Here is a 23,964-nt window from a genome sequence, read left to right as displayed (position 1 = left end):
TGAGGGGCGACCTGATCAAGGTGTACAAGATTGAGGGGCATGGACAGGGTGGATAGAGAGCAGCTATACCCCTTAGTTGAAGGGTCAGTCACGAAGGGACACAAGTTCAAGGTATGGGGCAGGAGGTTTAGGAGGGATGTGAGGAAGAACTTGTTTACCCAGACGGTGGTGATGGCCTGGAATGCGCTCCCTGGGAGGGTGGTGGAGGCAGGTTGCCTCACACCCTTTTAAAAAGTACCTGGATGAGCACTTGGCACCTCATAACATTCAAGGCTATGGGCCAAGTGCTGGTAAATTAGGTAGGTAGGTCAAGTGCTTCTCACGTGTCGGTGCAGGATCGATGGGCTGAAGGGCCTCTGCTGCACTGTAATTCTGTGAATAATTTCACCCCTGAAGATCTGATGCTGATTTTTGTTTGACTATGCCCCCTAGTTGCAGATTCCACAACCAGTGAAAATAGTTCCTCCCAATCTACTCCATCTGTTCTCCTTAATATCATAAACTTCAATCAAATCACCCTTTACTTTCTAAATTCCAGGAATACAACCATACTTTGTGCACTTTTTCCTCTTAATTTAACCCTTGGAGCCCAGGTATCATTCTAGTAAATGTATGTTGCATTCTCCCTAAGGCCATATATCATTTTGACGGTGTGGTGCCCAGAACTGCTCTCCGTTGTCACAAGTGTGGCCTAACCAGTCCTTTGCAAAAATGTAGCATAACCTCTATCCTAATAGAAACGCAAAATACTCCAGATGCTGGAGATCTGAAATCAATAATAAATGTGGTGAATAGTTGAAGCCCCACCACAGATTCTTGTGGGATATCACTAGTTAGAGGACCTGCCTGTCATCCCTATTCTTTGTCTCCTGCCACTCATTCACTTTCCTAACAGGATCAATAATTTGTCTTCAATTCAACTTTGGCTAACAATTTCTTCGGAGGGACTTTATCAAATACCTTCTGAAAGTCCATACAAATAATGGGTATTACCCATCCACTACTTTTGTTTCCTCTTCAAAAAGATTCAATCAGGTTTGTTAAACATAATATGTTTACAAAAAAAAACCTGGCACATCCTGATCAGCTGGAAATTCTCAAGGTGTTCAGTCACTTTTTCCTTAATTATAGACACTATTAATTTCCTGATAGATGTTCAGACTAACTGGTCTTATAATTCTCTGGTTTCCCCCCCCCCCCCCCCCCCCCTCACCTTTCTTAAATACCGCCCTCTTCAACCAAAATCTGCTCGTGTAATTGTTATTCACAATGTTCAGGAGTTAATAGAAGCTTTTGAAGTTAATGATGTAGGATTTTTCTGTTCAGTTGATGGTTATATATACTCTTAAGCTGAAGGTTGATCTGCAAGTCCTGTAAGTTGCAACTGTAGTTAACAGTTGGTGATTTTGTTGCAGAGCCCTTGGGAGCTTTGAGTGTGGTGATTTCCCTGCATGCCAGGAACAACTGGAGCTATTACCTGGTGAGGACATTAACTTCATCAATGGAACTGCGAAAGAAAAATTAGGTACGTAAGAGTATAAACCTGTGAGCCACGATGCAGGATGCCTTTACCCCATAGAAATTTTACTGATTAAATAGTAGGAGTATTCTCAATTTATTTATAACATACAAATAAGAATAGGTCATTCAGTTTCTTGAACCCGTTCAGTCAGTCAGTTAAGTTTGTGGCTGACATGCGACTTAACTCAATATTCCCATCCTTTGTCATATCCTTTGCGTTCACCTAACAAAAAAATGTTATCTAGTATATGTAACATATCCTTAGCCACGGTATCATTCTGAGGAATCTGCGCTGTACCCTTACAGGGCCAATATATTCCTGAGATCCATTGTCCAAAACTGAATATAGTACTGCAAAGTAGGTCTGACCAGGCTCTCTTCAACTGAAGCATCACTTCCTCACTTAGATGTGCAGTGCAATATACTGAACTGGATACTCAAGCTAATTATATTTTAACACATTAAGACTTCTAGAAGTTGTTTCAGAAAATCTAATTTTTTTTCCATAATTCTCCAAGTTAAGAGTTGGTTCATGAATGTACCTGCATTTCCAGATAAGACATCTCTTGTGTTAAGTATTTAATAAATATTGAAAATTTATGTTTGTAGACATGAAAAAGCTGCTTCCAAGTGTGATGAGTCCTGACCCAAGGGAGCTTCAAAAAGCCATTGAGGTTCAGCTAATGAGGAGTGCTGTTTGTTTTACTTCTACTATTGAACAAACAGAACAAGAAAAAAAACTCCAGAACAACACTGAGTAAGTGCATCTGATGATGTTCTATATGTTTTATTTCTATTTTGCTGGATTGTGAATCAGTAAAAATTTTCATGGCGTTTTTAAAGGACATAAACAGGAGTGGGAGAAGACCATTGCACCTTTTTTTTTTAAAAAATTCATTCATGGGATGTGGGTGTCGCTGGCTGGGCCAGCATTTATTGCCCCATCCCTAATTGTCCTTGATGAGCTGCCTTCTTCAACAGCTGCAGTCCATGTGGTGCAGGTACACCCACAGTGCTGTTAGGGAGTGAGCTCCAGGATTTTGATCCAGCAACAGTCAAGGAATGGTGATATATTTCCAAGTCAGGATGGTGAGTGGCTTGGAGGGGACTTGCAAGTGGTGGTGTTCCCATGTGTCTGCTGCCCTTGTCTTTGTAGGTGGTAGAGGCCGTGTGTTTGAAGAGTGCAGGAGGACATGCCAGGAGCAGCACCAGGCATACCTAAAAATGAGGAATCAACATGGTGAAGCTATAACACAGGACTACTTGCATGCCAAACAGCATAAGTAGCAAGTGATATACAGAGCTAAGCGATTCCACAACCAATGGGTCAGATCTAAGCTCTGCAGTCCTGCCACATCCAGTCGTGAATGGTGGTAGACTATTAAACTCATTGGAGGAGGAGGCTCTACAAATATCCCTATCCTCAATAATGGGGTACAAAAGATAAGGTGATGATCCATCTCTGCCTCCCCCGGAGGGCCCCCAGCATTGCAAATGCCAGTCTGCAACCAATACAATTCACCTCACGCAATACCAAGAAATAGCTGAAGGCACTGGATACTGCAAAGGTGCAAAGGCTATCGGCTCTGACAGTATTCTGGCAACAGTACTGAAGACATGCGGTTCAAAACTTGCCGTGCGCCTAGCCAAGCTGTTCCAGTACACATGCAACACTGGCATCTATGTCGAAAATCGCCCAGGTTTGTCCTGTACACAAAAAGCAGAACAAATCCAAACCGGCCAATTACCGCCCCATTAGTCTGCTCTCAACCATCAGTAAAGCGAGGGAAGGGGTCATCAACAGTGCTATCAAGTGGCACTTGCTTAGCAATAGCCTGCTCACTGAAACTCGGTTTGGGTTCTGGCAGGGTCACTCAGCTTCTGACCTCATTACAGCCTTGGTTCAAACATGGAAAAAAGAGTTGAACTCCAGAGGTGAGGTGAGAGTGACTGCCTTTGACACCAAGGCAGCACTTGACTGGGAGTGGCATTGAGGAGCCCTAGCAAAACTGGAATCAATGAGAATCAGGGAAAACTCTCTGCTGGTTGGAAACATATCTAGCACAAAGGAAGATGGTTGTTGGAGGTCAATCATAATTCCAAGACAGCACTGCAGGAGTTCCTCAGGGTAGTGTCCTCGGCCCAACCATCTTCAGCAGCTTCATCAATGACCTTCCTTCCATCATAAGGTCAGAAGCGGGGATGTTTGTTGATGATTGCATATTGTTCACTATTCACAACTCCTGAAGTAGTCCATGTCCAAATGCAGCAAGACCTGGACAATATCCAGGCTTGGGCTGGCAAGTGGCAAGTAATATTCATGCCACACAATTGTCAGGCAATGACCATCTCCAACAAGAGAGAATCTAACCATTACCCCTTGACGTTTAATGGTATTACCATCACTGAATCCCCCACTATCAACATCTTGGGGGTTACCATCGACCAGAAATTAAACTGGACTCAATATAAATGCTGTGACTACAAGAGCAGGTCAAAGGCTAGGAATCCTGTGGCAAGTAACTCACCTCCTGACTCAAGGCCTGTCCACCATCTACAAGGCACAAGTTAGGAGCGTGATGGAATACTCTCCACTTGCCTGGATGAGTGCAGCTCCAACAACACTCAAGAAGCTTGACACTATCCAGGACACAGCAGCTCGCTTGATTGGCAACACATCCACAAACATTCACTCCCTCCACCACTGATGCACAGTAGCAGCAGTATATACCATCTACAGGATTCACTGTAGAAACTCACCAAGGCTCCTTAGCACCTTCCAAACCCATGACCACTACCATCTAGAAGGACACGGGCAGCAGACACATAGGAACCTCACCACCTGGAGGTTCCATTCCAAGTCACTCACCATCCCGACTTGGAACTATATCGCCATTCCTTCACTGTCACTGGGTCCGAATCCTGGAACTCCCTCCCTAACAGCACTCTGGGTGTACCTACACCACATGGACTGCAACTGTTCAAGAAGGCAGCTCGCCACCACCTTCTCAAGGGCAATTAGGGATGGGGCAATAAATGCTGACCCAGCCAACGACACTCACATCCCATGAATGAATTTTAAAAAAGGAGCGCTGCTTCACCATTCGGTATGATCGTGGCTGATCATTGGCTTCGACTCCACTTTCCCATATCCCACGATTTCTCCCCGAGATCAAAAGCCTGTCTGTTGCAGCCTTAAACACATTGAATGATGGTACATCCACAACCCTTTGGGATAGGGAATTCCAAAGAACCATTGCCCTTTTGAGTGAAGAAATTTCTTCTCATCTCAGTCCTGAATTATCGTCCCCTTATCCTGGGATCGTGCCCCCGTGTTCTAGGTTCCCCAGACAGGGGAAACAATGCCTGTGTCTACCCTGTCAGGAACGATGCACACAAAATGCTGCCAAAAGGTAGTGTTTGTGATTCTTTGTACTTATTAGTTTTGGCTGTCCAGTTTTAAAATTAAATGGTTGCTTTTCTTTCAATCTGCAGTTGAACACCTCAGGAATAATTGCAGCCATTACATATCTTTATTTCCGGGCAGCCTCAGCCAATTATTTGGCTGCATTTAACTGAAACTTTTGTCACACTATCACATACTTTCAGTCTGAGAATACTTGGATCTTCCTGATATTTCAAGTGCTGTTAGTAGCTGAATGAGATATTTTTGTTCCACCTTAAGAATTCTGAAGCCAGGGCAAATAATACTATTTTGTGACATTTCCCTATATTCTATTATTTAAATACTCCCATCAGTGCGAATTTAACTTTTTATCTACAGAAAATTAAGTTGGTGTGTAATTACTGTAACTACAAAAAAAAAATCCCTCATTTGCCCTTCTGTACACCCACTATTCCCCGATCACCACCAGTGCTGCTCTCCACTCCCCCCACATTGGCAGCTGCATAAGCAACAGGTTAAGTCACCTTTGCTCGATGCTTTGTCCAGACTCCGCCCCCCCCCCCCCAACACCTTGGAAGTTCCAGGTAAGGTTTGCACGGCAATTGCCCTGAAGTGCAGACTTCCTTTCGGCAGATGCCCTCCGCTGGGAACCATCCGGAAACGCGATTCAAATCGCAAACTTCGGATGGTTCCAGGATAAATTAAGAACTTGTAGAAAGAACTTCATTTTGTACCAGTTAAAGTCAAGAACTATTGGAAATTGTGCTTTGCAAAGGTAACTAACCTGTACTGAAATATATCTGAATTGCTGTTCATTTAAGTTTTTGTGGTTCAGAAACACAGTCAGGTATCTGAAGCAAATGGCACGGATTGCAGTTGGACCATTGAGACTATCCACCTTGTCGATGGCAGGGTTTCTGCCAATGCTGAGCACTCTCCAGCTGTACTGTTCAACTGCACTTGAGAACACTGTGACAAACAAGCTGTCCACAGAGGTAAGTTATTCACGTTTCAATGGATAGGACTTATTAAGAGACTTTGGGCTGCAACTCCTGAGCTCCAGGGCAGTGAAACTGGGGGACCCCTTCCCCCACCATCCCCCAACACCTCGGAAGTTCCAGGTAAGGTTTGCATGGCAGTTGCCCTGAAGTGCAAACTCCCTTTTGGCAGATGCCCTCCGCTGGGGACCATTCGGAAACGTGATTCAAATCGCAAACTTCGGATGGTTCGGACTTTCTTATATCAGTAGTTACCCAGAAAATGTTAGAAAAATTAAAACCACTTATAACTTCCTGGTATCTATTGTACAGACCCAAGGGAGTACCTGTACCCACATCACCCACCCCCACCCCCAGACTGAGGCCCAACCTGCCAACACCCCCCAGCCAGATCCTACACACATACTTTGCCCTGGCCTGTCAAGGACCTTTAAACTTGGCTGGACCTTTAACTTACCTGTTTTACGGCAGCCAGTGCCGTCTTGTTTAAAAAAGGGGGCCTAGTACCCTTCCATCCGACTGAACTCTCTCCCCCCCCCCCCCCCCAGCCATGCTAGGCCCCTAGGATGCGCTGCACTGCCTGGATCTTGACCGGTCAGGCAAGATAGGATCGAAAAAGATTTTGGGTAAGAAAGCATGAGCGGCGTGGCAATCAGACTCTGCCACTCCACGGAAGCTCAGGCTCTTTGTTCTCCTAATGGATGACATGACATACTGCTAAATACAATAAAAGGGCAGCCTGGAGATGAATACTCCGTCAAGTGTTTTGGTGCATAACTCCCAGTCAAAATGTCATTAATTTACCTGTCACTTGCCAAATCAGTTGGACTCTTAATCAGTTCTTATCCAAAAACCTATATGCTGTGTAATGCAAATTGAGGTGGGGAATTCATCGTTTAGCGTGGAGAAAACTAGGAAGTAGCCTTCCTTGGCTACTTTCTCCAGGAATTTCACTGCACTTTGCTCTGGTGTCAAGTTGGGTCCCAACTCTCTTCGGGCCCCCTTCACTGTAACTGCAGTGTTGGTTCAAAATGCGAATTTACCCATAATTGGGAATGGCTGTGCATTTTGTACAGATTTAGAATTATGAAACTTATGGAAACTAACTTTTTTTTTGTCTAGGATTGCCTTCTGCCACTGTATAGTGAAGCCCTGCAATCCTGTAAACAGCATGATGTCCGCCCATGGCTTCAGGCTTTAAGATACACGATATTCCAAGCTCGTATAGCTGAAAAATTGAAAGGTAAGAGAATATATTTAATATGAACAGAACAAAAGTGACAACATAAAAACATCCCATTCACCAGATGTCTTCATTAGTTGATTACTTTCTTGAATATCTCCGAATTGTGCAGCGGAGCTTCCATTATCTGCTGTAATGGAGCAGATCTTCCTCCTCTCCCTCTCCCTCTCCCTCTCCCTCTCCCTCTCCCTCTCCCTCTCTCTCTCTCTCTCTCTCTCCCTCTCCCTCTCCCTCTCCCTCTCCCTCTCCCTCTCCCTCTCCCTCTCCCTCTCCCTCTCCCTCTCTCGCGCTTCATTGCCCGCCGGGTAAATATTTCAGATAATTGAAATTAATTTATTCTAACTAAACCCCCAAGTGCAAAATGAATTTTTTTTTAAAAAACTGAAGTGAAGTTTTAGGCAAGATCTTGTCCTAAGGCATTCTGCTAGATAACTGGACAAGATGCTGGTCAAGGAAGGTTCTGCCACAGAGCGTGGAATATAAAAAGAAGTTGACTATCTGAAAAATTCATTTCATTATTTTTGATTGGTTAACATGTAATTTAAATGTTCAAAATTACACTCAGCCATTGAAAATACTTTTTTTGTCCAGGTTCCAGCACTTCAGTAAATGGGCATCTCATGGAACTCGGGCTGACAGCCATTAAATTTGCTCGGAAACAGGGGAATGTCCTTTTGGCCACCAAACTCCTCGAGCAGTGTAGTAAGACTTCATTGAGCGATGCGAGCACCACACAAGAATTAGTCCATTTGTTCAAACAAATGTCATTGCATGGCACTGTTAATGAAAAGTGGGGACCAGAACTTGACATTGAGAAATCAAAACTGTTGTACACTGCAGGTAACTAAAGGAGATCTTTGCATTTTATATTTGTATTAAATATTAATGTTTTCTGTCTTCCCTCCTTCATCTTTGCCCCTGCTTTTAGTCATTTTTTTTTAGAAAAGAGGCAAAGAGGCTATCTGCTTTCAGACTCTTTCCATTCTGCTCTGCAACAGAACAGGAGAATTCTTTTTTTCCTCTTCCCCTTGAGGGTATGAAATATACTTGAACTTTTCTTATAGAACCATACAAGGGTAAGGGCTTTTTCAAAGCGGCTGTTGAACTGTTTAACAGTTATGGGAATAAACTACCAACTTTACTACCACTACTCAATCAGTAGAGTGATGCCACATGCATCAGTATTTTCTGCAGGGAAACACTTGCTGTTTTGTATCTGATGGGATGGGGGTGGAAAGACAGCAGCAGTAATATTGGGCTGGAGCCAACACTTTATTTCTATATGGTAACGTTTGCGGTACTTCAATATTTAACTCTGTTCTTTTGAATTTCTACCTAGTAAACTATTTTGAAAGAGTACAATTATACCTTTATTAATCTAATAGAACTATGCTGAGAAATGTTATTACAAGTATCTGAAACATTTGATCAATGTTAACAGGTCAGTCTACACATGCCATGGAAATGCTGAGCTCCTGTGCCATAGCATATTGCAAATCCTCCAAAGCAGAATCTGCAGTTGCCAAGTCAATACTCACGTTGACCAAGTGGATTCAGGCAGAATGGAAAGAAATGTCTATCCAGCTAAAGCAAGTTTTCAGAGCTCAACAGCAAAAATCTATTACTGGCCTGCCAACATTGGCAAAAAACATACATACTTTGGCTGAACTGACCCCTCCTAGTTTAATGGAGGAAGTTGCTTGCCCCAAAATGGTGGTTGAATCAACAGGTAAGTGTACTGACAATTTCACAGCAATGAGCAAAAGATTTGTATGCTTTTAACAAGCTATTAAGATTGAATTCAAATTGTTCTATTTTCAGTAAATATTGGGGTTGGAGAACCTGACTTCATTTTAGGGCAGCTGTATCACCTATCAGCAGTTCAAGCACCTGAAATAGCCAAGTCTTGGGCAGCGTTGGCCAGTTGGGCTTACAGATGGGGCAGGAAAGTGGTTGATAATGCTAGGTAAGTGTGTGGATAATTTTGTTTTTAAGCTATTCAGTCTCCATAGCTTTGCGCATGGAGTCTTATCAAGTGTATCCTTCTGGTGCAGTTTGGTTAGGGGACAGGAATAATTTGCCAGAACATAGAGAAGTAATTCAGTCCCTGTTTTAAATTCATATATTTTAATCCTTGTGTTTATGTAATACTTGATTTTATGTGATTTATACTTTAATTGGAAAACTTACTGAGAAATTGGGAAACAGGGAGGCAGAGTTAGTTGGAGGTCAAGGAGCTGGAAAATTTAAAATCGGTGGGGTGGTGTAATTACAGCATGACATGTTCATATAAAAAGTCTCGATTTTCATACCTATTATGCCCGATCCTGGGCACTGCATTTTAGGAAGGATGTCATGAGTTGAGATATATTAAAATGGTATCAGGAATGTGAGACTTAAAGAAACTGGTTGTTGCCCTTAAATGTAGAGAGGGTTGAGGGGCAATTTAATGGAAAGAAAAACTTGAATTTATATAGCGCTTTTCATAACCACCGGATGTCTCGAAGCTCTTTACAGCTAATGAAATACTTTCTGAAGTGTAGTCACTGTTATAATGTGGTTGTAATAATATAGTTTAAACCAATGGTAGCCAGTATGTGCTCAGCAAAATCCCGCAAACAGTGATGCAATGACTAGCTAATCTGCTTTTTGTGACATTGATGGAGTGATAAGTATTGGCCAGGGCACTGGGGATATTTCCCCTGCTCTTTGAAATAGTGCTGTGGGATCTTTTGCATCCGTCCGAGCAGGCACATGGGGCTTCAGTTTAATGCCTCATCTGGAAAATGGCACCTCCGACAGTGCAGTGCTCCCTCGGCACTGTACTAGAATGTCAGACTTGATTTTTGTGTCCAAGCCCTGGAAGTGGACTTGTACCTTGAACTCGGGCCCAAAAATATACCAGCTGAGCCACAATTGACACACAATCATGAGTAATAGAGGAACTGCTTCCAGTGAGATCAAGTCAGTAACCAGAAGAGACTGTTTTAAGTTAACTGGCAAAAAAACACAGACAAGATGAGAATTTTTTTACTACAATGAGTTGTGACCTGGAAGGCCACTGCTTGAGAGGGTGGTGGGAGCAGATACAATAACTTGTTTCAAAAGAGAATTGGATAAGTACTTGGTGGGGATAGATTTGCCGGGCTATGGGGAAAGGATGAGAGAATGTAACTAATTGGATAACTCAAAGGCACAGTAGGCCAAATGGCTTCCTGTGTGGTTGGAAATGTGCACGTGCAAGATTTTTAGTATTTTATTGATTGGAGATTGTCAATATATTGGCCCATTTATATTAAAGAAGAACATATGTGATTCTTGTAAAGAATGGATATCTATTTTTGGGTCTACTTTGATACAGTCAGGGTGAAGGCGTTCCACTTCTAGCCAGAGAAAAGACAGAAGTTCAAAATCTACTTCCAGAAAACACATCTGAAGAAGACAAAGAAGCTATTTATGGAATTTTGGGGCAAGCTATGTGTCGCCCAACAGGAATTCAGGTAAACGTTTGAAAAGGATGTGCTTTTCTGTTGGTCATTTGTTGTTAAATTGCTTCAAACCTTTTTTGCATTGAAGAATAATGATCTAAGCTGTATTTTTGACAACTGAACATGAATTGTCACAGGAAAAAGTATTTTAATTAAATTTGTATTTTCCAGATACTTTAAGCTATTTAACTCTGCTTTCTTTCTGTTGATATGAAAAGAATCTATAACTTGAGTTAAGTCTAGCTTTCCTTTTTTTTCTAAAAATTGTGTTCAGGACGAAGACTTGGCCCTGCAGATAAATGAAGATGAAGAAGATGACATGGTGGAGGTTATTTGGCGGCAGTTGATGACTAACTGCCCATGGCTCGCTGACCAGGATGAGAGAGTTGCAGAAGGACTAATTGAAGTGTGGAGAAAGGTTGTAGACAGGATATTCAACCTTTATAAACTTTCCTGCAAAGCGTACTTCACTTTTCTTAAACTGAATGCTGGTCAGGTTAGTAACCAAATTATCATATTCTGGAGAGTCATATGGACTCGTAACGTTAACTCTGTTTCTCTCTCCACAGATGCTGCCAGACCTGCTGAGTTTCTCCAGCATTTTCTGTTTTTCTTTCTTATTATACTTGTTAGTTTTATGCTTTTGAGGGGATGTGACTGATGTGGTGTGATTTGATTTATTTGGATAGCCTATCCCAATCAACTTGACGGTTTCTATCCCATTACATTTGCTCCTTGTGACACTGAAATCCTCTGGAGTTTTGTGCCAGCGTAATACCTTCCTACACTTTCATATGAAGTCTCTAATTTTTAAAAAATGCATCAGCTGCAGGAAGAAGTTTCCACCAACTGGTTATAACCATTGTTTTCTGCTGGGAGCTCCAAGAAAGGGCCAGAAAGAAGCTGAAGATCTGATTGGAAACATGCTCTGAATTTGGGGTTGATGCTGAAAAATGTAGATAATGGCCCTTACTAATGCATTTGGCATGATCCCATTTGCTCAAGTTTCCTGATATGTCCTCTATTAAAGGTTCAGCTAGTGTCGGGGGTGTTGGTGACTATTAAGGAGTAATTTTTTTTTTTTCTGGCACTATACCCAAACCAACAATTCCTTTGGGTGAGCATTCCCATAGTCCAGGGGAAGTCTTTACCTGTCAGATATACCACTGGTCCAATGCAGCGCATGTTTTCTTGAGCTCTTAAGCATCTTTATGCAGCTTGAAATTAGCCAGGAAATCTTTCCATCAACTACTTCTAGACAGTGGTGATCTGTACTGTTGAGGGCCAAAATTGCCCAATGTTGTTCAGACAAAAGGAATGCTGTTTAACTAGTGTCTCTTTCTTGGAATGCAACATGAAACTAAACATGAGGTGTAGCACTGCCTATTGCTGAGCTGGAAATTTGTAGCCAGGAAAACTTTTACAGTAACCAAAATGTTTACATCAAACCCTGTTGGAGCAGGATTCACATTTTCTGAAAACTATGCAATGTCAGATGTGAAAGGGAGAATCATGGATTTTGATCACTGATTAACAATTTGTGAAATTCTTCTCAAATTATAAAACCAGAGCTATTGTTGAGTGGATTAAAGTTGAAGTGACTGAAGTAAACCTTGATGGTCTGTACTGAATTGACCTTCCTTCCTTGTTACAAAACTCTACTGGTTCCCGATTCAAGTAAAATTGAATAAAATTTAAGAATATTTTGAAAATTTTTAACAACTATGGCCTATCCCTTTGTAGCGAAATGGACTAGGGGCCACATCCCAGAAAATCTTGTCCTTGAGAGTATGACTGTTGACAACAGAGAAAAAGTACTAGTGTAGTTTAAAATGAGTCTGGTTATAATGGTAACAACATGATAACACTTCTTTAAGAGCCTGCTAACTTTAGGTGGGTTGATGGAATGTTATTTTGGAAGTTGAACAATTAGGAAAGTCTACTTTCGATTTAAAATTGTTCTTTGTTTATATAGCATTGTATCTGCTTTCATATCTCCTTTCCTCCTCCTGTGTATTTCCTCCATTTTGTCCTGTATCGCCCTCAACATTAAATACTTTGAGAATTTTGCCTACTGTTGCAATGTATTGCAAAATCTGATGCAATTCAACCTGGCAGCCTGTGTTTAACCAATTAATTTTGGAAAGTAAAATGAATTGAATTTTAATGTTTTTCTATATTATCTTTGCAGGTTCATGTAGATGGTGAAGATCCCAAGATGATACTTAATAATGCACCCACCAAGCAAAGCAATGATGATGTCATTGTTATGGCTACTTTAAGGTTGTTAAGATTATTAGTGAAGCATGCTGGCGAACTCAGGGAGGGCCTGGAGCATGGTCTAGCCACCACCCCCACAGCTCCCTGGAGAGGCAAGTCCTACATAGCATTGTTGTATGTTACCTCAAATGCAAAATTCTCTACCACAAGGACTGGTTGTAGTGGCTAGCGTAGAAGCATTTAAGGGGATGGTTGATAAATTTGAGGAATAAGGAATAGAAGTATTGGGATTAGATGAATAAGCTGTTAGAAGGCTTGTGTGAAACATATAAACACTGGCTTGCACCTTTTTGCTTCTTTGTGCTGTACATTCCATGTAATATGTCTTTGGGTTCCGTATCAAGAGTCACACTTTTCCCTTATGAACTGTATTTCATAAGGAGAAACCTAACAGAAACCTATGTTGTATTTAACTCATTGCATATGCAACTTGGGATCTTGTCATCTGTCAGATTTTGTGTAATTGTAGTATAAACTCTAATCAGACCTTGGTTTAGGCTAATACCTAATAGTGGATAGATTTACTAAAAGTTACAGGTAAGCAAAAAAAAAAGCAATAAATCAAGCTAGAGTGGTTTAAAGAACTTAACCTTTATGTCCTTGATGCAGAAACATAGACATTGCTCAATATGTCAGTAATATCAAACTAATAAAAGAATCTATAATATAACTTGTATGTAGGGTTTCATTAGACTGATGGAGTCTCCCAGCCTCAGCTAGATGACAGAATTAATCAATAACCTCATGGTAAAGGAGCCTCGAGGTGACAGCGGTCATAACATGATAGAACTTCACGTTAAGTTTGAAGGGGAGAATTGTGGGTCTAAGACTGGTGTTTTAAACCTAAATAAAGGTAATTATAAGGGTATAAAGGCAAAGCTAGCTAAAATGAACTGGGAAATTAGGTTAAAAAGTAGGACAGTAGAGATGCAATGATAGACTTTTAAGGAGATATTTAATAACTCTCAAAAATTTATCCCAGTGAGAATAAAAGACTCTTTGAAAGGATACATCATCCATGGCTTAATAAAGAAAGTATCGAATTGAAAGAAATGCTGTATAAATCTATAAAGATTAATGGTAGGTCAGATGATTGGACAGATTTTAAGAACCAGCAAGGAATGACTTAAAAGAGAAAGAGGGAGAAAGAGTATGAGAGAAAGCTACCCAGTAATATAAAAACATAGAGTTTCTACAGGTATTTAAATAGGAAAAGAGGAACTAAAATTGTGTTGGTCCTTTAGAGAGTGAGTCTGGGGAATTGATTACAGCAAACGAGGAAATGGCAGAGGCTTGAACAAGTATTGTGTGTCTGTCTTCATTGTAGAAGACTCAGAAAACTTCCAAGGATACTTAAAATCAAGAAGTGCAAGGAAGGAGAAACTTAAAATGATCGCTATCACTAGGGAAAGGGTGCTGGGGAAAACTATTTGACCTAAAGGCTGACAATTCCCCAGGACCAAATGGCCTTCATCCTAGGGCCTTAAGTGGCTGGAGAGATAGTAGAGATATTAGTTATAATCTTCCAAAATTCCTTAGATTCTGGTAGGGTCCTAGAGGATTGGAAAATAGCAAATGTAACACCTTTATTCAAGAAAGGAGGGAGACAAATCAGGAAGCTACAGGCCAGTTAGTCTAATATCCGTCATAGGGAACTTATTAGAATCCATTATTAAGAAGGTTATAGCAGGATACTTAGAAAATCATAATGGGATCAGGCAGAGTCAACAGGGTGAAAGAAAAATCGTGTCTTACCAACTTTGAGTTCTTCGAGGAAGTAACAAGCAAGGTGGATAAAAGAAAAACCTGTAGATGTGCAATTGGATTTCTAAAAGACATTTGATAAGATATCACATCAAAAGTTACTATACAAGACAAGAGCATTTGTGTAGGGGGCAGGGATATTAGCATGGATGAAGGATTGGTTATCTAACAGGAAGCAGAGAGTAGGGATGAATGGGTCTTTTTGTGGTTGGCAAGTGGTAACTAGAGGAGTGCCACAGGGATCAGTGCTGAGGCCTCAACTATTTCCAATTTATATCAATGACTTGGTTGAAGGAACCAAATGTATGCTTAGCTAAATTTGCTGGTGACACACAGGTAGATAGGAAAGCAAGTTGCCAAGAGGAGGTAAAGGGTCTGCAAAGGGATATAGACAGGTTAAGTGAGTGGGCAAAAATTTGGTAGATGGAATATGGATAAATGTGAATTTGTTCACTTTGGCAGGAAGAATAGGAAAGCAGTATACTCTATAAATGGAAAGAGATTGCAGAATCCAGTGATAGAGAGGGATCTGGGTGTCCTGGTAAATGAATTAAGAAAAGTTAGAATGCAGGTACAGCAAGTGATTAGATAAGCAAATGGAATGCTGGCATTGCAGGGGGAATGGAATATAAAAGTAGAAGTTTAACTTCAGAAGTACAGTGTGATGCTGAGACCACATCTGGTGTACTGTCTACAGTTTTAGTCTCCTTATTTGAAAAAGGATAAAATTGCGTTAGAAGCAATTCAGGGAAGATTCACTCGACTCATTCCTGGGATGAAGGGCTTATCTTGTGGAGAAAGGTTTGGGCCTATATCCATTGGACGTTAGAAGAACGAGAGGTGATCTTGTTGAAATGTACAAGATCCTAAGGGGACTTGACAGGGTGGATGCTAAGAGGATGTTTCCCCTTATGGAAGAGACTAGAATTAGTGGACGCAGTTGAAGGATAAGAGATTTCCTTTTTAGGACTAAAATGAGGGGAGTTTTTTTTTTCTCTTAAATGGTCGTTATTCTGTGGAATTCTCTTCCCCAGAAAACAGTGGAAGCTGGGTCATTGAATTTACTCGGGGGGTCAAAATCCTGGAACTTCCTGTTATAGACAGCACTGTCGGTGGACCTATACCACATGGACTGCAGCGGTTCAAGAAGGCAGCCCATCACCACCATCTCAAGGGCAGTTAGGGGTGGGCAATAAATGCTGGCCTCACCAGTGATAGCCACATCCCGTAAATTAATTTTTTAAAAAAGATAGATTTTTGATAGATGAGGGAGTCGAGGGTTATGGGGGACAGACAGGAAAGTGGCCTTGGAGAAATATTGATTTGGGAGCATGCTCCCTGTAATATATTTCAGGCACACTTGGAAACTCAAACATATGATTAAGGGCAGCAATAATATATTATATCCAGTTCATATAACTGTCATTTACTGCAGGTTTTGAAAACTGTTTGGCTGTATATCTGCCTCAAAGTTTATTAATCAACACAAAAACAAAAATACCTGGAAATACTCAGCAGGTCTGACAGCATCTGCGGAGAGGAATACAGTTAACGTTTCGAGTCCGTATGACTCTTCCAACAGAACTGAGTCATACGGACTCGAAACGTTAAGTGTATTCCTCTCCGCAGATGCTGTCAGACCTGCTGAGTTTTTCCAGGTGTTTTTGTTTTTGTTTTGGATTTCCAGCATCCGCAGTTTTTTGCTTTTATTAATCAACAATCTGGGTCAGTCGACTGAAATTTATAGATAGCCAACAGGAAACCGTTCTGAAAACCCACAATGGCTGTAGCCCACCTAATAGCTACTAGATGCAAATCTATTTGTCACTTATTTGTAAAATCCCTTTGGACTCGGTGAAACAAAGGCTTCATATAATTAAAATATTAGCAAATTAATGCCTTCAATATGGAAATGTCAAAGTAATACAAAGCAAAAATTAACTAGTTTTCAAAACATATGGAGAGTTCAAATGAGCTGAAATGTGATGAAACTTCACAGTAGTCATCAGATGTTATGAAGGCTGCCAAAATATAGGGGTTTAGTAATAGTTACAACTGAGGAATATGATGTAATTTGCAAGTCTCTGGTGTCGGTGATTCCTAGAGGGCTATTAGGCGCACAATTCTGTCTGCCGCTTTGTTGAAGAAGAGACCATTGTTGGAAATGTGCTCAGTGTTTAATCTCAAACATAAACTTGTAATTATAGACAGATATGAATTATTAAAGGAACAGTGCCCTGTGTTCACTCCCTGTCTTACCTTTGAAGTGTTGCACAATTTGTCTTTATACTTCAATAAAATGCCAGCCATTGGAATGTGCAGAAACTTTGCAGGGGCACATAGGAACAGGTGAAGCATACCAATTCTGAAAGCTTGAAGGGTTCATTTAGCTTTTTGTGTGCAGCTGAAGTTGATAATGCAACAAAAAATCATTTTCACTTGGATTGGAAGTGCAAAAATGCTGATTTTTCGCACTGGTTTTTAATGGTAGTGACCTGGGTGCAGCAAGTAGAATTGAGCTTTATATTATCTTCAACTGCCTTCATTTAGCAATAGCTTGTCATCAACCTAGTTAGCTTAACACTGTTATGCTAAATACTGTTATTACAAAATATATACTTGCATGAAAGAACAGTGCTGAGAACAACAAATGTTTTGTGCTAGTTAAATATTTAGAAATGCTAGGAGCTTGAATTTATAATGATGCTTGTGTGTCTTAACTCAGCACTGTTTACTATTTGCCAACCATGTTTACATTTTGTCCTGGTCTTTGTTTCAGGTATTATTCCACAGCTGTTCTCGCGTTTGAATCACCCTGAGGTATATGTACGTCAGAGCATCTGCAATTTGCTGTGTCGTGTGGCTCAGGATTCCCCTCATCTTATTCTGTATCCTGCTATTGTTGGCTCAATATCACTCAGTGGTGAATCCCAGTCCTCTGGTAATTAACATTTCTGCCTGTATCTAAGGCTTAACCTGCAATTGACTAAGCTACTGGTCAATAGTGATAATGAATATATGCTCTACAGTTTACAGAAATCTTAATTTCTCTTTCTTTGAATAAAGTTAGTTACTCTAACCAAGTAAAATTTGTTGAAATATTGTTTTTGTGCATTATCAAAGCTGGGATACACAAAATCCACTTTTCATTTTTACTCCACAAAAATTTCTTTTCACTGTTTCCAGCATAAATTTTCTATTTTCATTGACCATTTAATCTCTGTTGGCTATATAGAACATCACAACCAAAGATGTGTGCTTGTTGCCTAGTTAGCTGATTGATCAATGTCCTCTTTCCCATACTTCTGTGTTGAATATTTTGTCATCATGAGAGAAGTAAACTTGCCTCAATCGTGCCTAATTAATAGCAGCATCAAGTAGCCCTTAGCATCATATGGAAGCATATGTTAGGAAAGCTGCTTTCTGATGGCTAATCTAGATTGTTGCCTTTTATGTCAGTTCAATTTATTTCTAGTTACTCTTGTTCTTTCACATCTAAAGAAATGTTGTACTACTACTCCTTCAGGAGCCAAATTGTCATCTGCAATTCCTACCCTGCTGAGTAATATCCAGGCTGAAGCCCTATCTGGAGGCGAATGTGAAGAAAATAGTCCTCCCGGATCACAAGATAGTATCAAAGATGAACAGAAAGCTTGTTTTAATGAAGATCAAGCCATGATGCAGGACTGCTATAGCACAATAGTAGATAAGCTGTCATCAGCAAATCCTACCATGGTTTTACAGGTACTGTGAATGTTGTCCCTAAACTGCAGTTCAAATTATAATTTTCTTTGTTTTGTTCAAACTGTTCAACTCCATTGATTTTTTTCTTTGAATCCAAAATCTGTCCAGACCTGGAAGCTGGTCAGCTCAAACCCAGAGCAAAGAAGTGAAGATGTACTTCTTCCTCCTGATTGCTATCAGCAGGCATAAGAACGCTGGATGACAGCATTCAATAGATTTTTTTTTAAATGAATTCCAGACCAGTGACTGAGACTGGAAAATTAAGCTATGTAATGCAGGGATGTCAGTTGCTGAATTGCGTGATCTAGTGAAATTTATTGTGTAAAATATGTTAGCGCATTTCAGAATGTTTAATAACCTGAAAATGCCATCAATCTAGTGCTATATCTCAAATTGAAATAGCAAACTCTTTTTATATATTAAAAAAAAGTTTCAATATCTCCACCCTTCCTTCTCTAAGAATGTTTTGTGAAATAATGGCAACCACTGCCCTTGGCAATTTTATGTAATTAGTTGTGCACGCAACTTTTAATATTTTAACCCTTTTCTCCCCACTCCTCCCCTCAAGTTTTCCTCCCAAACTTGAGATATGAAGAACTTTTATATCAATAACTTTAAAAAGCAGAGTGTAAATTATGTGCAACACTCTTAATTCCTCTACACAGTCCAGTTATTTCCACTGATGAGTTTCTGCTTAAAAACAAACTATTTGTACTACTGCCTTATCATTGTTCAAACGTTAAAGTTTGGGAATCAACTGCTAAAGACGAGTGGGTATTAAGTGAGGTGCTGACATTTTAGTTATGGGATTATGCAGAATATGGCAGCATATCGTGTATTGCAGATTGACACAGATTCTGGCTATACTTCGTAAATATTAAAGAGCCACAATTGCCTGTATTTTAACCTTTTATGACCTTACCAAGCTATGCTCATTTGAAAATTGAGGCTGCTTTTTGTTTAAAGCTGGAGTGACTACAATGTGAGACCTGACTGAAATATAGACTTAATGACAGCAATCTGAAGACTTAGTGTTCATTTAACACAAGTTTTTGAATTTGTGGTGCTCTTAGATTGTAAGAATTAATCTATTTCAACTTTTTAATATGCCGGCACTGCAGGTACAGATGTTAGTTGGAGAGTTACGGAGAATTACTGTACTGTGGGATGAGCTCTGGCTTGGAGTTCTTCAACAACAACACATGCATGTGTTAAGACGCATTCAGCAATTGGAGGATGAGGTGAAGAGGGTTCAAAACAACAATACGCTTCGCAAGTAAGTGTTTCAAAGTTGGCTGAATCCAACAGAGCTAGTTTAACCCTATAGTAGTTGTATTAGGAATGCAAAATATTCAATTCAAACTACTTTTTATGGGACTAGCCATAGTGTAAATAGAATTGGAAATGTCAAAGTATTGGTGCATCATTACAGTATTGTTTAGGACAATTTGCAGAAAGTTTTTAGTATCTGAGTTTTAATGAAACTGATCTATGTAATGGAAATAAATATGGAGAATAATTCCTGTCTTTCCTAATCTTTTATTTTTGATAGAGATCATATTTGAAGGATATAAATCATTTCCTAATTGTATCTGTTGTAAAGGTTAATTTGGCGAACTGGATCCATAATAAATGAGCAGCTCCATTTGGTTCAAAACTGTCTTGAATCCTTTTGTAATTTTCCTTTTCCCTCAAAATTGGACAAGTTTTTCGATTAGATTTGAATGTGTTAAACAGGGTATGCAGCTCTGTTTGCATACAGGTAAACGGATTGGACTACTGTAGAGCCTTGTTAATACATTATTTGTGACTATCCATTTGTGTCACCTTTATGGCTTTAGGTGAGGTATTATCTGTAATGTTTGTGGAATTTCAATTGAAACGTTGGGCTAATTTTGAGTGAGCGGTTGATGTGTTTTACAGTTTAAAAGGCCTTGTTTACTGTCAAAGCATTTCAGTCCTCACTACTTTCTTTAGGGAAGAGAAGATAGCCATTATGAGGGAAAAGCACACGGCTTTGATGAAGCCAGTGGTATTTGCTCTGGAACATGTGTGCAGCATTACTTCAGCTCAAGCAGAAACTCCTCATGAAAAATGGTTTCAGGACACCTATGGAGAACCAATTAATAATGCTTTGGAAAAACTGAAGACCCCATCAAATCCTGCTAATCCTAGCAACAGTTGGTTGCCATTTAAACAGGTAAGATTTACAGCAGAATAGTTTGCCAATGGAAGAACATAATTGACTGGGCTTTTCACAAGTTTTTAATAAGTAGAAGCTATCTCGGGGAATGTGTGCACAGTACGGTGGGATGTGCTTTTTGAATTTTGTTCAGACAGACTTCAGCTGGCAAGCTTCTTTTCCAATCAGTTTTTTTTCTCTTGAAATAAACATACTACAGCACCTTGAAGGTCAGGGGAATTTGTGCATGTGTTCAATGTTGGTGCTTCAATTTCTTTGTATTTGACTGGGATTTTGATTCTCTAGAAATTCACTATGTTGTCTAAGACTATGTATTTTAATCATTATGTTAGCTTCAAAGTTGTATTACTTGACTTCTGGATAGAAACTGTGAATATGATATTAAAGGACATGCTTACAAGGTTGAGTTAGGAAGCCTAAGCCACAGTAGAAGGGAGATATTGATGGTGTTGCACTTTATATTGTCACTTCATCTGACAGCATCTCAATTTTAAAATCCTCGTTCTTGTTTTCAGATAACTCTTCACTCCTCCCTATTTCTGTCGCTTCCTCCAACTTTGCAAGCCTAAAGCATACACCTCTGCGCTCTTCTAGTTTTGGCCTCTTCAACATCCTTGATTTTAATCACCCTACCATTCAAAGTGGCGCTTTCGACAGCCTTGGCTTTGAGCTCTGGAATTCCCTCCCTAAGCTTCTCTGTGCCTCTACCCCTCTCTGCTTTTTCAAGATGTTCCTTGAAATCTATTTCTTTGATCAAATTTTTGATCATCTGTCTTTATCTCCTGTGGTGTGTGTTTTTACTGAAAGTAAAACATGCCCAGGTGCTTAACAAGAGCACTATGCTAAATATGCTTATAAAAGTGTTAAGTTGTTGATGTCACTTGGCATAAAACAAAGATTTTGTTTTATATTTCTTAAGTTTTCATGTAAATATAAAAAAAACCTTGAAACGTAAAATAACGCACATCATTTTTAATGCATTGCAGATAATGCTGAACTTGCAACAGAGAGCTCAGAAACGTACCAGCTACCTGTTGCATCTGGAGGAAATTAGTCCGCGAATGGCTGCGATGTCCAGCACAGAAATTGCCTTGCCTGGTGAAATTTCAGCAAGGGATGCAGTCACTATTCAGAGTGTTGGCAGTACCATTACGATCCTTCCCACCAAAACAAAACCAAAGAAACTGATGTTCTTGGGATCCGACGGGAAAAACTACCCATACTTGTTTAAAGGTGAAATGAGAATAGATGTCTGTGTTTTACACTAAGGATCACATCAAGTTTAATAAAGTTGCAGTTTCCCATTATTCTCACTAGGTAGGATCTGAGGGATGGGTGGAATAGAAACAGTTTATTGTGCTCCTTGTTTTGACAAATGTTATGTCCCATTGTTAGAACTTATATGTAATTTAGTTTAAGGAAGGACCAGTTTTGGAGCTCTTTTCCCTGGTGTAGAATTTCAGAAAAACTACATATATGGAATATGCAGCACCGAAATAGGCCATGCAGCCAAACCAATCCACGCTTATGTTTGTGCTCCACTCGAGCATCCTTCCACACTCATCTATCTCTATCAATATAATGCTCCATTCTGTTCTCCCTCATATGCTTATATAACTTCTTATTAAATGTATCTATACTGTTCTCCTCAACTACTCCCTTAAAATTAGAAATCTTTCATTATCAAATTAAACTAGCCCATCAATGAATTCAGGGAGAAGAACAGGAAATCTTCACTTTAAACATTTCCCCACGTTATTGCCAAATTATGGCAGCTTTCCAATTTGCTTAAGTGTACAAATATTACCCTTGATCGACACCCTGATTTTAAAAGGAAAGTGCCCTTAAAAACTTTATTTATCTAAAGACTCCACTTAACCTCAGGTCAGAAACGCCATCAGCAATTCCAAAGGGGACAGTTGTCTTTATCTGTTGGAGTCTTCTGACTTCCATCATTGTGCTCTCTTGAGTGAATTAGAGCAATTGAAAAACAAGATTATAATCACCTTGGTTCATTTTTCAATTGTGGATCAAGAATAATAGCTGTATGAGCCTGGTAGCTTAGTGATGGCTCTCCAGCATCTGGCTTTAATAGATTTATAAGCAAACCAGGTCAAGGGGACTACACTTGCCTCACATCCTGTCAAGCGAGAAGCTACTTCACAGATGCAATAGGTAGAGCAAAATGTTTTCAAATTCGGTTCGCACAGTAGGTGTTTTCTAGTTCTAATTAGTTCTAAATCCTTTGGCAATCCAGATCTTATTACTGACTTTGAACTTTTAAATTTAATTTCAAATTGTATAGTCATAACCTTAATGAGTTAGAGTTGAACATTTCTTATGAAAATTATCTTTGAAATTTGAACCTTACCAATTTTTTTTGATGTAAATAACCAGATCATTTCTTTTTCTGTCTGTCCACAGGGCTGGAAGACTTGCATCTGGATGAACGAATAATGCAGTTTTTGTCAATTGTAAATACCATGTTTATAAAAATTAATCACCAGGAGACTCCACGTTTCCATGCCAGGCATTATTCTGTAACACCATTAGGTACAAGGTCCGGGCTTATTCAGTGGGTGGATGGTGCTACTCCACTTTTTGGGCTTTACAAGCGTTGGCAACAAAGAGAAGCAACTTTACAGGCACAGAAGGTAGACTATATGTTTTCAGCGTTTTCAAATTTGATTCTTGTGGTTAGACCAAGGTCAGAGAAGTGGAGTTCCTGACAATCTCAATGGCAGGGGCCTCATTTAAATACTGTAAATCGTGGCATATTAAGTCAAATAGGTGCATAAGATGAACCCATTTTTTCTAGCCCTAAAAATCCTGTTTTTGCGTATACTCAATGTATAAGTTGACCCCCAACCTTTTCACCCACTATACTGTGAAGTCAGCCTCAATTTATCACCCCACAAACGCATGTGTTACTCACTCGTATCTTATAACTGAGCACAAGGGATCAGGCGAATATGGGCTGTGTTGTGTCGATGTGCAAGAGTTTTAAGACAAGCCCACTCTTTGTCAGGTACCAATGATATTTCAAAATGGCAATCACCCATGCTGGCTTTTATCCTCGGCATCTAAGTTGACTCCCACTTTTGGAGGAATTTTTTGAGGCTTCAAAGGTCGACTTATACACTGGCATCTAAGGTAACTCCTTGCTGACTCGTGCCCGATACCCACCAAATTGCAGTTTGGAGCCAGGGACCCGAGGGTACGGTGCCCGACAGTCAGTGAAAAGAGGTCTTTGCAGAACATCCATGAATGAGGGTTCCAGCGAGATCTGTTTGGAGGAGAGACTCATGGACTTCGAA

The 23,964-nt window shown here is 40.0% G+C and overlaps 1 protein-coding gene across 3 annotated transcripts in view; it reads left to right on the top strand.

Moving 5' to 3' along the window:
- Window positions 1–23,964, top strand: part of smg1 (SMG1 nonsense mediated mRNA decay associated PI3K related kinase) — a 166,013-nt gene that overhangs the window by 80,538 nt on the left and 61,511 nt on the right. For all 3 annotated transcript variants that reach the window (XM_078559158.1, XM_078559160.1, XM_078559159.1), the window contains 16 exons: window positions 1,416–1,525; window positions 2,131–2,278; window positions 5,763–5,922; window positions 7,048–7,168; window positions 7,760–8,008; window positions 8,610–8,897; window positions 8,990–9,134; window positions 10,530–10,668; window positions 10,931–11,152; window positions 12,848–13,028; window positions 17,480–17,641; window positions 18,227–18,444; window positions 19,566–19,720; window positions 20,422–20,644; window positions 21,634–21,880; window positions 23,072–23,301. In XM_078559158.1, the coding sequence (XP_078415284.1) occupies window positions 1,416–1,525; window positions 2,131–2,278; window positions 5,763–5,922; window positions 7,048–7,168; window positions 7,760–8,008; window positions 8,610–8,897; window positions 8,990–9,134; window positions 10,530–10,668; window positions 10,931–11,152; window positions 12,848–13,028; window positions 17,480–17,641; window positions 18,227–18,444; window positions 19,566–19,720; window positions 20,422–20,644; window positions 21,634–21,880; window positions 23,072–23,301 (2,998 nt within the window). The remainder of the gene's footprint in view (window positions 1–1,415; window positions 1,526–2,130; window positions 2,279–5,762; window positions 5,923–7,047; window positions 7,169–7,759; window positions 8,009–8,609; window positions 8,898–8,989; window positions 9,135–10,529; window positions 10,669–10,930; window positions 11,153–12,847; window positions 13,029–17,479; window positions 17,642–18,226; window positions 18,445–19,565; window positions 19,721–20,421; window positions 20,645–21,633; window positions 21,881–23,071; window positions 23,302–23,964) is intronic.

This window comes from Cetorhinus maximus, chromosome 15 (assembly GCF_964194155.1).
Source record: "Cetorhinus maximus chromosome 15, sCetMax3.hap1.1, whole genome shotgun sequence".
Lineage (NCBI taxonomy): Eukaryota > Metazoa > Chordata > Chondrichthyes > Lamniformes > Cetorhinidae > Cetorhinus > Cetorhinus maximus.
Note: the sequence above shows the minus strand (reverse complement) of the source record. Positions and strands in the feature narration are given on the sequence as shown.